This window comes from Schistocerca cancellata, chromosome 1, assembly GCF_023864275.1.
Source record: "Schistocerca cancellata isolate TAMUIC-IGC-003103 chromosome 1, iqSchCanc2.1, whole genome shotgun sequence".
In the NCBI taxonomy this organism is placed as follows: domain Eukaryota; kingdom Metazoa; phylum Arthropoda; class Insecta; order Orthoptera; family Acrididae; genus Schistocerca; species Schistocerca cancellata.
Window position 1 is genome coordinate 359,124,924 of NC_064626.1, and position 17,765 is coordinate 359,142,688.

General features: G+C 39.0%; 1 protein-coding gene across 1 annotated transcript in view; it reads right to left on the bottom strand.

Annotated features, from left to right (window-relative positions):
- Positions 1-17,765, bottom strand: part of LOC126174308 (U2 snRNP-associated SURP motif-containing protein) — a 162,534-nt gene that overhangs the window by 123,761 nt on the left and 21,008 nt on the right. Inside the window, exons 5-8 of the mRNA XM_049921025.1 lie at positions 12,500-12,582; positions 4,588-4,670; positions 4,325-4,490; positions 330-493 (exon numbers count right to left, since the gene is read on the bottom strand). Of these exons, the coding sequence (XP_049776982.1) occupies positions 330-493; positions 4,325-4,490; positions 4,588-4,670; positions 12,500-12,582 (496 nt within the window). The remainder of the gene's footprint in view (positions 1-329; positions 494-4,324; positions 4,491-4,587; positions 4,671-12,499; positions 12,583-17,765) is intronic.

Here is a 17,765-nt window from a genome sequence, read left to right on the forward strand (position 1 = left end):
TCCATACTGAAAGATAAACAATATTCATGGTGACATGTGGAATAATCGGGTCTACTGCCAGATGTTTGTGTCGCGATCACCCGGGAAAGCCTGAAAAGTTACAATATTCGTGGTGATACGTTAAAGTGTGTTCCATCTTCTTGTCACAGAGCCAGCACCCAGCATTATGCTATAAATAATTATGTAACCTCCAGAAACCATCTGAACATGAACCTGAAAAGGCTTGAGAACTGGTTCATGGAATAAAACATAATCATTCAAAAAAGTAGCTGGTTACAGTTTTATGTAACTTATTTACAAAACAGAGAATGCTTCAGCATACATCATACCTTGTGCCTGTCCTTTTTGTGCGGCTGAGCATTGAAGGGCAATCCAGATGGTGGTGGTGGCATTGTTAATTCCAACATTGCTGGAGGGATATATATGGGGTGTGGCGGTATAGGCACAGCCTTTCCCCAACCCAGTTTCATTTCATAAGACATAACATCCTTGCCTGTAAAATAAACACACATTCCATATGAATTGAAGTACAATTCAGACATTGTCATATATTGGGAGAACTCAATATTTCAGGGAAATATCAATCAAATGATATAATTAAACAGTTTCTATGCATAAGTCACAACTTAACGTTAATACATTATAACACATGTATTGTTCCAAAAAAAAAAAAAAAAAAAGTCCACTATGATAATTTCAATACTAAATTGATGAAAGACACTTTTAAATTCTTTATCTTCCCACAACTCAATTTTATTTGTTTCACCGAGAGGGGCCATACCTCCACAACAGGTTTCAAATTTAATAAAATCCTTGTGCATGCAGTGAAATATCATACAGTGAAATAAATAAAACACACTTATATTTTCACCACAACACAAATGTCTCCAAAACTTATTGCATTTGGATGGGTTAATTATTCAACTTGCTACTGCTTACATAAAGGATCCGCAAAGGATGGCGTAGATGCTATTCACACTGGAGTGATGAATGAAGTTTGATGAGAATGTAGTGGCACCTACACCGCGAACCAGAAGGCCTATATATGGATACATTTTGAAGCACAAATGGAACATGCAATTACAACAGCATAACACACTGGCAATAACAGAACACCACACGGTTTGTGGGGAGCCTATAAAGATACATGGGAATTGATAATCAGCGACAAATGGCACAAGATGGTACAGCGGAAAATAACACAATGTGGAACATCATACACTGCATCTGTTCATTAGGCACCATTTCAACAAGACCGTGGGACACCCACATGAGTAACTACAAGGAAATGTCTGGGCTCGGAGATGACTGCCTAAAGGAAAGCACTGCCGTTGCTAAGAGGTTGCCAATGAAACTGTGGCACCGTAAAAATGGGTCAACTCAGGAACCAGTACAGAGGAAGAATTCTGTGAGATAGCTGAAATATCAGGACATACTTTATGTATTTTGAAGTATGGAATAACTTAGACAGATCTTTCTGAACTTTTAGAGTTGATATAACTTGTCAAAAACAAAATTTGGTTGCTTACATAACTAAGGAACTATATGCTGTGGTACATTACGCTCAATAGTTTTTAGATCTTGAGCTCCATCATAGTGCTGTGACAAGTTTCACGAAAATCAATAAATTCAGTAGTAGTACATGGGGGAGTACTACAAAAATATTCCTGTGCTCTGTCATAAGGCAATAACAGACGAACTGCAGAGACTCATGTATAACGAATGACAGAAATATTTTGAGCAGTGTGGACTCAAATGGGTTCTACTTTGAATGTAGCCACCAGTAACTGATCATATTCAGTAAGTACGAAAATTTATAGCACATGCCTCATTTCTTTGATGTCGTATAGAGTAGATGACATTTTTGGGAGGAGCACAAAAGCTCCTCATCTACAGAACTTCAATTAATAATGTATTATGCACACCATCAAAATGTGGCTAATATGAGGGCAGGCCATGTCATGCAAAACTTCAAGTGTGCACAAAGTGCTGCATGGGTGTGGCCTGTGGCTCAGCCTGTCTCAACACTGCTCTGTACATCTTGGCTTTGCTCAATCTTTTTCAGAACTACTCAATACAGCACAACACTTCATTTAGCTGTATGACGTGACTGTTTGTTCTGGCATTTTTTCTTTCTTTTTTTGTTTGCCACAACTTTCTTCAGTTGGCAGAACCATAGTAGCAGCGCTGTCTATCCCCCGCTGTTTGCTTATGGTACAGACGAAGTTAAAAAATGCAATAGCTGTTTGCACAAAAAGAGACAATCTAGCGAACTATTGTCATAAGCCTTTAAAAATGAATGGAAATCACATTATTTTTTGAAGAGAAGGGACAGAATTCTCAATATCTATTCTGTAGTCACATAATTAATCGCTGCTACAAATTTGTTACAGAACATTGTTCTAACACCATACAAAAAGAATTTAAAGGTTTAGGTGATCCTGAAAGAGAAAAAAATGTCAATGTCCAACAGACAATTTTTACAAGATTCATTGTTTCGAACATCAAAAACCATTATTTGCCAAATTTGCAGGCACTGAGCATGCGATCGAAGTGTTGATACAAATAGTAAACTGAAGTCACATACATTATTATGCCGTCAGTTTCAACAGTTTTTGGTGTCAATGAAAGAAGAGTATGGAGATGTTATATATTACTGTGAAATATATTTGTTAAGTCAAGGGGAATGTCGGGACAGATTTTTCAATTTAAGGCCTGCCATTGTTGAATTTTTGAATGAAAACAGAAAACAGGTAGCAAAACTAGAAGATCCGTAATTGATTGTGGCCCTCGCATTTTTAAGGGACTTGACTGCTCAAATAATTACAGGAACAGTTTTTTAGACTTTTTAGGACACTGCCAATCTCGCATATTTTTGAGTTGTTTGCCATTTCAGCACCCCTGTGCACTTAAAGATATGTCAATGAACAATCTGCATTGTAATTTCCATTTAAAATATTGAGTGGTTTACTTTAAAACAGTCCAGGAGTTCTACGAAGTTTCCTCGGAAGGGTTCCCATATCGCCATAATGAAGCTGCAAGCATGATATCGATGTTTCGATCAATATATGTATGTAAATGGCTCTTTTCACTTATGTAACAAAATATGTCATGATTATATGGTAGCTTGAGTGAAAAAAATCTGTGAAATTATGTCTGTCCATGCATTGACAATTTGTGACACGTACAAATGTTACTCTGTATCCAGTGAGCCAAAATATTTTAAAATAATAGCGAAAAGCATTTTGTTTGTGATCCACGTTGTTGAGAAATATGAAAGTGAAACCAAGCTGCACGCAAACGATTCACTGTTATTTTCACAACTGAACTGTCACATAATGTGGCATGCTGCCGTTTTCCCATCCTCCCACTGACATAGCGTCATGCAGTAGTGGTGGAAGTGTGCAGTCAGACGGGAGGGACCTGCATGCATGCAAAACCTATGCATGTTTAGAGTTCTTGGCCATCCCTAGCTTACATTAATACACACTTTGCCCATTTTTAACTTTATATCTACATGTTTCATGTCATTTGGACTTTTTATATATAAAAAGAATGAAAACAGTGAATTATTGACAAAATTATTTAATTGCATGGATAAAATTTCGACTCACCAAGCTTTCGGAGCCAGTGGCTCTTCTTCAGGCAGAAGGGTTGAGGGAGAATGAAGAGGGGTGAAGGAAAAGGACTGGCGACGTCTAGGAAAAGGTGTCCATTTCGAGAAAGTCACCCAGAACCGTGGGTCTTCCACCTTTAAGCTGTCAGGTTTTCAAATCTCGTCCAATGCAGTCCTCAACAATCAGTCTTTCCTTCTCATCCCGTACAGTAAGTCTCTCCTGTCCTGCAGTTTTGGGTGACTTCCCTAAAATCTACCCCTCTTTCTAGACCTCTCCAGTCCTTTTCCTTCACCCGTCTTCCTTCCCTTCAATCTTTCTGCCTGAAGAAGGACCCACTGGCTCCAGAAGCTTGCCAATTCCAACCGTCTTATGTGGGTGTTCTTCCGCCGCTTGATAAGTAGATTTTTTATCTATCTAATTAAATAATTAAAGGGGAAGAGTTCAGAAACACCAATTCATCACTAATTATTTCGCTGTGTCCTGACTAAAGTGTGGTTAACCTGCTGACAGGTCCAATTTTCTGCAACTAATACAGAAAAGAATATGGGATGTACATGGCAAATGCTGTCAACCTAGAGACATTATGCTATTACCATAACAAGATGCACAACAATGTAAAAACTTAAAAATAAACTAGAATTAATGCAGTCCACAACAGAACAAAATCTTCTCCAACTACTGATGTAAAAAAATGACACAATACATACCATTTAAACACTTCAGTGCACGCTCACCGTCCTTCCTGTTCATGAAAGCGACGAAGCCACAGTTTCTTCCACGTGCTTTTTCTTCATCAGAACGAGGCCACATAATTTTTATGCTTGCCAATGGACCATATCGCCCAAATACTTCCATCAATTGCTTTTCAGTAATCTAAACAGACTCTTCAGCTCAACATGTGATCCAAATTAAGCAGGAGAAATTTTGTTTCAATCTCAGAACACTTATTTGTAATTATCCTCTTTCTTACCTTTGGATTCAGGTTGCCAAGGTATAAGTTGGTGGTTGTTGGATCTCCATTGTCATAAGACCCATACTTTGCATCATCTGGAGCTGTTAACGCCATAAAGAAACATGTTTAGATTAATCAATAGTAAGTAAATCATCATCTCCTAGTTTAAATCTAATATATGGACATTTTTTAACAAAGTAAAACATAAAACATGGTGTCCATAAAATCCCACTCTCATTTTAAAAAAATTCCATAATTGGATATTAATAATGGTAGCAGCTTTCAAAGTTTGCTTTTTTTGTCCTCTATTGCAGATTTGAGTTGGAGCTCAACAAAATGATGACAGATCAGGAGATGGTGCAATGTGTCATCTGGCACACAAAATCCAAATCTGTGACAATGGTGTCATGTAATTATCAACAGCAGAATGAGAGAACACCATGGGCAAAAACAGCATAATGAGGTGGTTCAAAAACTTTAAAGAGAGAGTCTCAGACATTCATCAAAGTGAGTGTCTCACTGTGCCTCAACATGTGTTGACAGGGTGCAAATTGCATTTCAGTGCAACATCAGGAGTCAATTTGTCGTGCACCTCACAAATTGCAGGAAGCAAGATCAACTGTCCATAAAAGATCACACTTTTTTGTGTACAAAGTGCAATTGGTCCAAGCACTGCAGTCAAATGATTGTCCTCTGCAGCATGCATTTTCCATTTCCCCATCGGGCCTCCCTACATGCTGAAAACAACTACCTGAAAAGGTGTCTGTTTTGAGATGCAGCAACGTTATACATTTTTGTACATGTAAATCACTATACTAGGATTTGGGACCTCAAAAAACCACATCATCTGTGAATAGTGCGAAGATTATGCAGCCATCCACCGTTTTCCAGATTGAAGGTGCACCCTCACAATGGAGTTTGAATGTGTTGGATGTGCTGAATGACACATTTCCTAAGAAGTGGATAGGTCCCGATGGCCCCATCACATGGTTCCCGCATTTTCTGAATATACATCTATTTAAATGTACACAATACCAGTCAAAGGCATAAATGAACTAAGTTTCTTGGGGTTCAAGTTGATAAGTTTTGCTTTCACATCATCTATACAATCGGTTATGGTAAATGACAGGTAAGTCTCCTGAAGATTTTAAACTTTTACTGGCAAACTTTTGCAAGCAATTAAAGGTCTTTACAGGGATAGTCAGGCAGCAGTTAGAGTTGACGGTAAATTCAGTTCATGGTTCCGAGTAGTTTCAGGAGTAAGACAAGGCTGCAACCAGTCTCCACTGTTGTTCATATTATTTATGGATCATATGTTGAAAACAATAGACTGGCTGGGTGAGATTAAGATATGTGAACACAAAATAAGCAGTCTTGCATATGCGGATGACTTAGTTGTGAAGGCAGATTCGATTGAAAGTTTGCAAAGTAATATTTCAGAGCTAGATCAGAAACGTAAGGACTATGGTATGAAGATTAGCATCTCCAAAACGAAAGTAATGTCAGTGGGAAAGAAATATAAATGGATTGAGTGCCAAATAGGAGGAACAAAGTTAGAACAGGTGGACAGTTTCAAGTACTTACGATGCATATTCTCACAGGATGGCAACATAGTGAAAGAACTGGAAGTGAGGTGTAGCAAAGCTAATGCAGTGAGCGCTCAGCTACGATCTACTCTCTTCTGCAAGAAGGAAGTCAGTACCAAGACAAAGTTATCTGTGCACCGTTCAATCTTTCGATCAACTTTGTTGTATGGGAGCAAAAGCTGGGTGGAATCAGGCTACCTTATCAACAAGGTTGAGGTTACGGATATGAAAGTAGCTATGATGATTGCAGTTACTAGTAGACGGGAACAATGGCAGGAGGGTGTCCACAATGAGGAAATCAAAGAGAAACTGGGAATGAACTCTATAGATGTAGCAGTCAGGGCGAACAGGCTTAGATGGTGGGGTCATGTTACACGCATGGGAGAAGCAAGGTTACCCAAGAGACTCATGGGTTCAGCAGTAGAGGGTAGGAGGAGTCGGGGCAGACCAAGGAGAAGGTACCTGGATTCGGTTAAGAATGATTTTAAAGTAATAGGTTTAACATCAGAAGAGGCACCAATGTTAGCACTGAATAGGGGATCTTGGAGGAATTTTATAAGGGGGCTATGCTCCAGACTGAACACTGAAAGGCATAATCAGTCTTAAATGATGATGATGATGATGACTGTTGTTTTTCTTATAACATTCAGTAAGATTAATAACTTGTGACTATGCTGGAGGAGAGTATGTGTCATTTTAGGCCAGGAAAAAACATCAAATAGTCTTGACCAAGATGAGTGAATACAAGTGTGCACTTCCTGTTCCTCTGGCTGACTGCAGGGCTCCCTGAGTATCGGAAATAGTTTCCCAAGGGACTAGTGTTTGCGGAAGTCAGCAAGGCCAGGCCAACTGTGTGATTCTGTCACACAGCTGGTGCTCACCTTCACCTTCACAGTCTGTGTTAAGTCATCATGATTCCTACAGAATCACCAAGTGTTACTAAAGGCACCTTCCTGCAGGCAGACGTAAGTTTGTGTCTGTGGCTTGGTGTGAAGGGCAAGACCAATGAGTGGGACACTGCAATCATCCAGTACCAACTCTTTCACGTTAAGTTACATTCTGCAAGTTATGGATGGGAAACTTCAATAGGAAGGCACCTGGTACAGCTTCAACATGGTGCATTTGCTGAATTTCTGAGTAAGTTTTATACTTTGCATTTGTGCTATCTGATTTTCTGAGCAGCTATAGTTTGCGTGATCTGCTTCTTAATGTGTTGCAACATTAATCGTGCTGTCTCATAGATCTTCAATCCATTTATTTCGCAATTGCACAAGTTAGGAGAGCTTATCAAGTTTACCAAACAGTCTTCCAGATAGCTTTAAGGAGTGTCAGAAGTACATCATGCATTTGACCATATAGTGAGCCAAGCTTTGCTGTAAATTTTACAAGAATTAATGTTTGGTTCACTATTACTTGATTATCAATCATTTTCATTCTGACTCGTGTCAAACTTTGAGTCAACACATAGATATTGTTAAACACACACTTTCCTTGCATTTCCAAACTTAGTTGTTCTACACCCGGTCCTGATTAGGCTACTCTTAAATAGTAATCAGTCACTTGTTCATCTAATTTGTAATCTCTTTGTAACAGTATATCCATTACAAAATGAATGTCCACACTTTGTAGCATTCAGATTTATTGATAAAGATTAGAATTAATTTGTTTGAGTAATGTCCAATGAGCACTGCCCTTGCTTATAGAGCATCTCAGCGTTGAGTTCTCAGGTATTTTTGCAGGTGGTGTTGTTAATTTGATTATACGATGTCTACTAAGCATTGCAATTGCTCATATAGCATCTCAAATGTGAGTTCGTAAGTGTGATAGGTAGACAGCACACACCACAGTCGAGCCCCAGCACAACACAAAGCAAGAAACTTTTAAAATTGTGCCCTACTTTCTCATAGTGGAGTACCCATTACCAAAAGCTGCTGGGCAAACAAACTCATATTTCAGGATTGTTATGGTGAAAGGTTATTCACGCCAGTCTAGCTGAAATTTTTAAATAACCGACAATAAAAAGAAACCTTCATAAAATGTGTGTAGAGATAGGCATACAGAGATATTAGAGCAATTAAGAAATTGGGAACACGAATTATTAGTTAACTGGACAAAATATAACTGTAAATGTTGTGGAAAATAAAAATCATTTTGTTAAAGTGATTAATTGTGATTATTACAATCAAACTTCAAATGAAATGTATAGTGGGAATGACTTTCCATAAATTGGTATGCCCCTACATTTTCTAGTACATCCCTCCCTGAGAATTTTTCCCTACTAAATCAGACATACATTAAGCCACTGCACTGTTTGGCATGTAAGTGATTAACAACAAGAAATGTTTCTCCTTCTAGTGCTACCCACAGATTCTATTTCAAATGCCCATATTCTCCATTCTCCATGTGCTTCATGGATCTCTTGTAATTTGGATTGAGACTAACCTACTATCCCTTTTATTAATACTTCACCCAACTACTGTCTCTTCTCATACCTGAAGGATACTTTGATTTAGAAAGATAGGGTTCCTGTAAGTGTTGTGCATTTTTACAGGGTATGGGGCACATGAGCGCCATCTCCGGCAGCTTATACAGGAATGTAACTGTCACGTAGAATGTAAGCAGCAATCTGGAGGGGACAGGGAAGGGAAAGGCATAGTAGGCTACAGGCGGGGGAAGACGAGCACAGTGACAGTGTGCAGGGACTTGACTACCAACAGGTAACAGGTCATTGTCAGGAGGCTGTGGGGCTGGGAGTTGTGGATGGGGAGGGGAGGAAGGGAATGGAAAAGGAGAGGAGCAGGGAAGAGAAACAACGGGTGGATGTGGTGGCAGAGGATGCCACCGTAGGCTGAGGGTGGGATAATTTCGGGAATGAAAAATGTGTTGGAAGGATAACTCCCATTTGCGCACTTCACAAAAGCTGGTATTGGAGGGGAGGATCCAGAGGGCTTGGGTTGTGAAGCAGTCATTGAAATCAAGCATTTTCTGTTCACCTGCATGAGGAGTCACAGGGTGGTCTACTTTGCTCTTGACCACAGTGTGGCAGTGGTCATTCATCCCAGTGGAGGGCTGGATGGATGTCATATCAACATAAAAGGCTGTGCAGTGATTGCAGCAGGGATAGTAAATGATATGGCTGCTTTCACAGGTGGCTTGGCCTCCGATGGGGTACAATAATATTTTGACAGAACTGGAATAGAAAGTGCTGGGTGGGTGGACTGGGCCTGAATCTTTCTCAGGGATAAGATCCCTATGGTAAGAGGTTGGGATTGGGAGTGGCATCGGGATGGACTAGGATATTGTTGAGGTGGGTGAATGATAGAACACCACTTTAGGAGCAGTGGGAAGGATCTTCGGTAGGCTTACCCTCGTTTCAGGGCATTATGATATGTAATCAAAGCCCTGACGAAGGCTGAGTTGTTGCAGTCTGCGATGGCACTGGGTGACAAATCGGGCACTCCTTTGTACCTGATCTTGCAGATGGGTGAGGATTATGAGTGTGTGGGGAAATGGCCCAGTGCGATTTTTTTGTGGACTATATCTGGGGGAAGTGCATGTCTATGAAGACCTTGGTGAGGCCTCAGCATACTGGGATGATATATATGCCATAATACTCCAGGATTACAATGCACATTTGTGCGGCAGCTCTCAAAGCAGAGGGAGACGGTTTGAATGCTTGCAGTGAAAAATTTTCACTGCCAGTATTTGGCCAGCAATAGAAGAAAAGGTGGCACAAAATTTCTGTTCACCAGAAATCACATTAAAGTCTGGAGTTAAAATCCAAAGCTCTCTCCGCTCTCCCATGGAGTGAGACCGCGTGACACTGTTGTTGGTGATCCATGCATTGGATGGAGGCATTAATCTTTATCGTCTCTTTGGTACTGTTATGGAGGAGCAGGCTACATGCCAACAGTGGGTTTAATTTCCCTTTCTCACCACCACCACCACCACCACCACCACCACCACCACGAAGTATCTTTGTTGTATTTTGCAATTTTTTGTAGGTTTACTGCTTTCCATTACTGCAGAATGTGTGTTATTTTACTGCACCTACTACTGCTTTAGCCATGCTCAACATTTTAGAGTAATCTTTGCCTCCTGATGATGCTTTCTGAAATGGTGATTGTTACTGCATGCACATGTCTGGGGCAGCACCGAAGTAGCGAGTGAACAGTTGCATCACAACTGAGTCAGCATTTATCAGCTGCACTCGCTAATATGTTAAATTAATCATTTGTGCCACATTCTTATGGTTTTAAAGTTTCAGTGTGGAACAATCACTGTATTGTGACATAAGGGACACTGCTAAAACTGAGTGTAGTTGAACTAGTTTCAAATGACTAGTAATTTCAGTAATAAATCATACAGTTGCTGGTCCACTAACAACTGTTACATAATAGAATGTTTCATTATCCACTTTCTAAAAACTACCAGCAAAAGGAAGTATATAATTAGATCTCTGGAATGAAGAGGAGGTAAGCAGCATCCAACGTTACAGCACATCAGCCCATCACCTTAAAAAGTCTGAAGCACTGTCTAAAAAATATACTCTTCCCAATAAAAAAAGGCCTGAACAGCACAAATGTATAGGCATAGGCCCAGATATTTTTAAATGGTGTCTATGTAGACAACTTTCAACCACAAACAAAACATCTTAATACTGAGAACCAATTAAAAAAGTTTCAGATGAAGTGAAACCGTAGTATGTGTTGCAGACAGAACTTACTATTGTCTCAAGGCTAAATTTTCTGGAAAAATTCAAATGCCATTATACAGAAACATGAAAACTGAGAAATAATTATTACTTTCCAGTGCTACAATTTGTTTACCAAGTTGAGAAAATAAACACAGCACTTTCAGGTTGAAAATAATTTTGCATCGTCATTATTGTTGAGACATGACCATGTGCTATTTTGGTTGCAACGAAAATAAGAATGCTATTATGCAAATTTGGCATCACAAGAGAGAGTTATTACAAATGTTAAATGTTTTAACTGTGTGCCAGAACAAGACTCACATTTACAACCTTAAGTTTCACTGTGCAATCTGTCCTCACAGCTTCAAATGATACTGTGATGGTGGGTCCAGACTCGTACTTCAATTTCTCAGACAGTGAAACTACTGGCTTTGGAAATTGAAAATGTGAGAAATTGTCATGATTTGCAGGTGGGTAGATTAGTCAGTAAGAGCACGTGAGGTACGCCTCTTGGTTTGAGTCCAAGTCCTGGACATAGTTTTAATATTCCAGTAAGTTTCAAAACAAAGCACACACTACTGTAGTGTGGAAGATTCATACCGGATGAAATCTGAAGCTTAAACCAAATAAATATTCAAATGAGACATTTGAGAAATGACTAGAAAGGCAATAAACCTGAAACAGTCTGTAAACATTTATATGCTTGTATCAGAAAAACAAAGTGAATGAAGGACAGTTGGTTATGGGACAGCTATCACAGTGACAACTAATCAGACAATGTGCTTTGTCATGTTGTCAATTCATTTCAGCATTGCCACTCTGTCCCCTTCAGCGCCAGGTGACACTACCTGGTAATGTATCTATTTTGATTCACTTACATTGTGTGTTTTGTCTCTTAGCAAATCGTGTGTTTTGTCTCTTAGCAACATATTTCTTACAGGCAAGAGACTGCTTGAAGATAGCAGTAAAAGTGTGAAGAAAAGTATATGGTTATTATGACACCTGTAAATCAAACTCCATATTGCACATTAAAAGGGAAGTGTGAACGTATCCAATGTAGAAACACGCAGCTGTTGCTGCAAAAACTAAATTGCACACATGGGTAAAGACAAATCAACAATAATGACCCTTTCCTTTGCCAATGAAGTCAACTGCAAATTTGTTATTTTAATCCAGGCGTCCTAGTGGTGGTGGTGGCGGTGGTGGTGGTAGTAGTAGTAGTAGTAGTAGTAGTAGTACATGGAATCATGATTATTTATGAGTTATCATCATCCATCTCATACTAAAATTAATAAAATCACTAATGGACTGAAAATTGCCCAGGAAATAAAAATGACTAGTTCTGAATTTAATTTCACAACTTCGACATCAGAAAATTAGTTACCAATTAGAACCATTTTGCCAGAGGAACCAGATGAATAAGACAATGTGCACTAATTTAAAAAATAATAAAAAGCTGGAAGAAAAAAATATGCTTGGGAATAACAACATTGTTCTCACAGGCCTATTGCCAACATTAAATATTTATTTTTATTCATATTAAATGGTAGTTTGACAAACCTATAAAAAACATTTTAGTGCAACATTAATATTCAAGTAAATTTTTAAGTGACACAGATAATAAATATTACAAAATTTAAAAACATACCAGCCTTCGTACTCTGAACATCTTCAAATGTAGATTTAATAACACCCTTATACTTATGTCTCTCCTCTCGCTCTTCTTGGATCCTTGGAAGAAAAAAAATAAAAATAAATTGAAACTGATGATAAAATACAAAGTCAGAAAGCTTAAAAAATACAATAAACTCTTAATTTACATATCTGCCTGCAGTCTACAGAGCAATGCCCACTTCTTAGTCTGTACCAAGCATCCACAACTGCAATTGTTGAGACTACTGTTGACTGCAAGAAAGGCCATCTGCATAGTGCCACCATCTCATTTTTTATTTTGAATAATCTGTAACTTAAAACATCATTCTGTATACTGTCTTAATGTGTTGTGTCCCATATTACTTTTGCTGGTTACTTACATTGGTGTTTTGGAGTAGGAAACTTAGATAATGGTGTAATATGAATGGATAAGTCAAATCAAATGATTGGTTATTATTCTTTCAACAGATGGCATTTCAAAGGGTGGAAATAGCTGATTTTCTACTTCTTTGTGATTTATATCATTAATGATTTAATACGCTTTCAAAAATGATAAACACACGGAAATGGCAAGGCAAGGGGGGATATGCTCTACCTCTGAGTCTGCTGTAGAGGTAGGGAATGAAGTTGACAGAGACTTGGCTACTACAATGAAAGTATGTGCATGAGAGCAACTGCAAGCTGGGTAGCACTGCATTCAGTATTGAAAGTGGATAAAACTAACTAGCTACAAACAAGAATTGGTGTAGCAAACGTTAGGAACATAATTCTTGCAATGTGAAAATTGATTTTGTAAAAAGTCAACAAATGCAGATGACGTCTGCTAGTGATAATCCATAGATTGTGTGGAACTAGGTAAAATTCCAATGGCTTTCCAATGCAACAACCAATCATGCAACAGAAAATTGTACAAAAGTATTTTCATTGTACCACATGGATCCAGCACCAGAACAGCATTCAGGTATCAGTGGAGGATAGGATTAATCTGCAATTAATGAGAGATTGAGCTAGCATTATATCCAACTAATAAATGAAAGGCTGCAATTCCAGATGTCAATGGTCCAATCCCCACTCAGTCCTATGATTTATTCCTGTCACTTACTACTTCTGTCTAGGGGCAAAATACCATGTTTAGGAAAATGTAACACAAAGCAGGTGAATCAAAAATGTAATGACAGCACAAGGCATAAGGATGAACTGTGCTGAAAAGAAATTTTCAGGTGGGGTTGACATGTGATAATTTTTGGCCACAGGAGTATTCTGAAACATATCATAGTAATGTAAACTTTTTGTAAGAACAATTCTTACAAAGTTTTTTCCACAATAAAGCCAGTCTCAGTAAAATATTTTGTATGCCTAGTACAGACAATACTTTATAAAACAATCACATTAATAAATGCACAGGATTTGAACGTCTGTGTTTACATCTGATTCAAACTTAATGCATAGATTGTCACAAAGCTACAATTTTTGATATATGTATCAAACTCGCAGATGTCCATTAAAATTTATTCAGGGACAGCTCCACTTACAATTACTAATTTCCCATAGAGGGTATGATGTGGCTTGTCTTTCCTAACACTTGTTAGGGAATAAGGAGTTTTGACATTAAAAAATAGTGGATACACAACCATGTACAAAAAAATAACTGAGCAGCAGTTCGCTCTGACAACATTTGTAGTTGAAACTTCCTGGCAGATTAAAACTGTGTGCCCGACCAAGACTCGAACTCGGGACCGAGTTCGAGTCTCGGTCGGGCACACAGTTTTAATCTGCCAGGAAGTTTCATATCAGCGCACACTCCGCTGCAGAGTGAAAATCTCATTCTGGAAACATCCCCTAGGCTGTGGCTAAGCCATGTCTCCGCAATATCCTTTCTTTCAGGAGTGCTAGTTCTGCAAGTTTCGCACGAGAGCTTCTGTAAAGTTTGGAAGGTAGGAGACGAGGTACTGGCAGAAGTAAAGCTGTGAGTACCGGCCGTGAGTCGTGCTTCGGTAGCTCAGTTGGTAGAGCACTTGCCCGCGAAAGGCAAGGGTCCCGAGTTCGAGTCTCGGTCGGGCACACAGTTTTAATCTGCCAGGAAGTTTCATATCAGCGCACACTCCGCTGCAGAGTGAAAATCTCATTCTGGAAACATCCCCTAGGCTGTGGCTAAGCCATGTCTCCGCAATATCCTTTCTTTCAGGAGTGCTAGTTCTGCAAGTTTCGCACGAGAGCTTCTGTAAAGTTTGGAAGGTAGGAGACGAGGTACTGGCAGAAGTAAAGCTGTGAGTACCGGCCGTGAGTCGTGCTTCGGTAGCTCAGTTGGTAGAGCACTTGCCCGCGAAAGGCAAAGGTCCCGAGTTCGAGTCTCGGTCGGGCACACAGTTTTAATCTGCCAGGAAGTTTCATATCAGCGCACACTCCGCTGCAGAGTGAAAATCTCATTCTGGAAACATCCCCTAGGCTGTGGCTAAGCCATGTCTCCGCAATATCCTTTCTTTCAGGAGTGCTAGTTCTGCAAGTTTCGCAGGAGAGCTTCTGTAAAGTTTGGAAGGTAGGAGACGAGGTACTGGCAGAAGTAAAGCTGTGAGTACCGGCCGTGAGTCGTGCTTCGGTAGCTCAGTTGGTAGAGCACTTGCCCGCGAAAGGCAAAGGTCCCGAGTTCGAGTCACGGTCGGGCACACAGTTTTAATCTGCCAGGAAGTTTCATATCAGCGCACACTCCGCTGCAGAGTGAAAATCTCATTCTGGAAACATTTGTAGTTGATAACTGAAGGATGAACTAAGAAAATCTGTTTAATATAATAAATGAAGACATGCACAGAAAAATGGGCTAACCCTCAAACATAAAAGCTTAGAGATAAGTGTTGCCAATGTCAATTCTGATAGTTCCCGTACCCAGCAACAGATGGCAACACTTATCTCCAAGTTTTTATATTTGAGGGTTAATCCTTTTTTTCCATACATCTTCCAATGAACTTTCGTAATTTTTGATTTGATTTGGTACCACCGTATATTACTGGTGCCAAAGAAAACTGTACAGGCACACCTGGTAGGCACAAGCTGAGCTCGATGGAGGAGAATATACTACTGGTAAAGCAACACAGCAATGTCAAAAAAATGTGTAAATACATATTTAAGTATTGAACTGTGTTGGAAAAACATATATAATTAAATATGCATCTACAATCACTGAATTTTTGAATTGCACACTCATAGATGTCCATTTATTGTGTTGTTCTTTTTTACATTCATGGATTTGGCGTTTTAAGAGTTCCACTCCAGTCATGCCATCTTTTGTAGTGTGTTCCTGATCATTATAGTCCAACAGGTAGACTCATATCCTCAAGATTCTGTAATCTTCCACGCATTATTCATATGTCCTTCATTTTTTGAAGATTGCAGTATCTTGTCTATCCAAGTGTATCCTAATATACTTCCTAAAGAATTTACGGTGATGTTTTAGCAAAGTATGCCATCTATGCAAGTACCGTATTTACTCGAATCTAAGCCGCACTTTTTCTCGGGTTTTTGTAATCCAAAAAACCGCCTGCAGCTTAGAATCGAGTGCAAAGCAAGCGGAAGTTCTGAAAAATGTTGGTAGGTGCCGCCACAACTAACTTCTGCCGTCGAATATATGTAACGCTGCACGGGCATGCTTTGTAGACACCAAGATAAATACTGGCGCCAAAACCTCTGCTTCAGTTTTTTATTAAAAAAAAAAAAAAAAAAAAAAAAAAAAAAAAAAGGGTGGAAGGCGAGCTTTTTTCTCCGCCCCGAGTTTCGACCACTGCATTTTCATACATTATTCAACGGATTAAATACAAATTCCATATTGTTCATCTTCGAATGTAGCAGAATTTCAATTTACTACGAAAATCCAACTGGCAAGACTGTTTGGGATGTTTGTCAATATGGCCAACTCTACGTTCTGAATTTTTTCCTACCTGTGAGAAGAGATGGTTGCTAATAGGAGCCTGATGAAATGTGAATCACATGCAGTATTCTCTTCACCATAAGAATAATACGAATATAAACATTTTGCCATGTATTCTTTCGTGTTTGCTGCTATCTCATTTAAATCCTGTCTGCCTAATAAACTACAAAACTAGAGTGAGACAACAGCAAATGCAGAAGAATATACGTATCGTTTCATGTTTATATTCTTATTATGCCTAATAGTGATACAGTCAGAAATGAAGCACGGCAACTGACTAAATTTTTAAATCTAAGATGACTAATTTCTGTGCAGAATTTGATGTACTAAAGAAGCGGCCGCAAAGATTTTCAAACGGAGAAAAATTTTCGCCTAACTCTCGTTCAGAACTATGTTCTATCATACACAGTCTGTTATTTGGTTCTTGTTGATCATTATCAAAGAAAGCAGCAGTGTAAGTAACAACAAATAGCAGTCTCTTGCCGTTGTTTCGGTTATGAGACAATTCCTCTCTTTTTTATTATTGTAAGCGGCAGTAGCGCACACAAAAGCAAGCCATGCCGCGAGCAGCGACAGGCCGTAAACACGGACTATCAGAATGCGACAAACAATGCATGACGCAGTACAGTAATGCATTTTCAGCTTAGAGTGACGTAAACACCTATAACAAAGAAAACGGCACTTATCAGATCAAAGCAAAATAACCAATTGATTCAAACCAGACGAAGCACGTGAAAAGGGGAAGGGTACCCGTATAAATACGGACGGAGCGCCTGACGCATAGCAATGGCTACCTGGTAAAGCTTAACTGCTAAGCTTACGACTCGAACCAAACTACTGTAGCTGCATCGTCATTCATTCGACCTAAATTGTGTCTCATATTACAATGGACCAACTTTGTTTCGATTTGGAGGTGCGGCCTAAAACTTTTCTCTCCCCTTGAATTTCGAGTCTCAGATTTCAGGTGCGGCTTAGATTCGAGAATTTTTTTTTTTTCCATTATTTCGAGTCTCATTTTTCAAGTGCGGCTTAGATTCGAGTGCAGCTTAGATTCGAGTAAATACGGTATCTCATAATATACACTCTAAATAATTTACGGTGATGTTTTAGGAGAGTAAGTTTAAATCATACAAATTAAAGGAAATCCATAAAATGATACAGCTTCAAGATTTACAGTTATCAGTTACATTAACAAATGCTATGGATGTATTAAGACTGTATGCAGCATTTTGAGAAAGGAGGACTTCAAGAAGATTTTTTTGAAATAGTAAAAGAATAAGAGGTAATTTAACTGAAATTGCATTTAGAAGAAGCAGCACGACCTTAACCATATGATATCAAG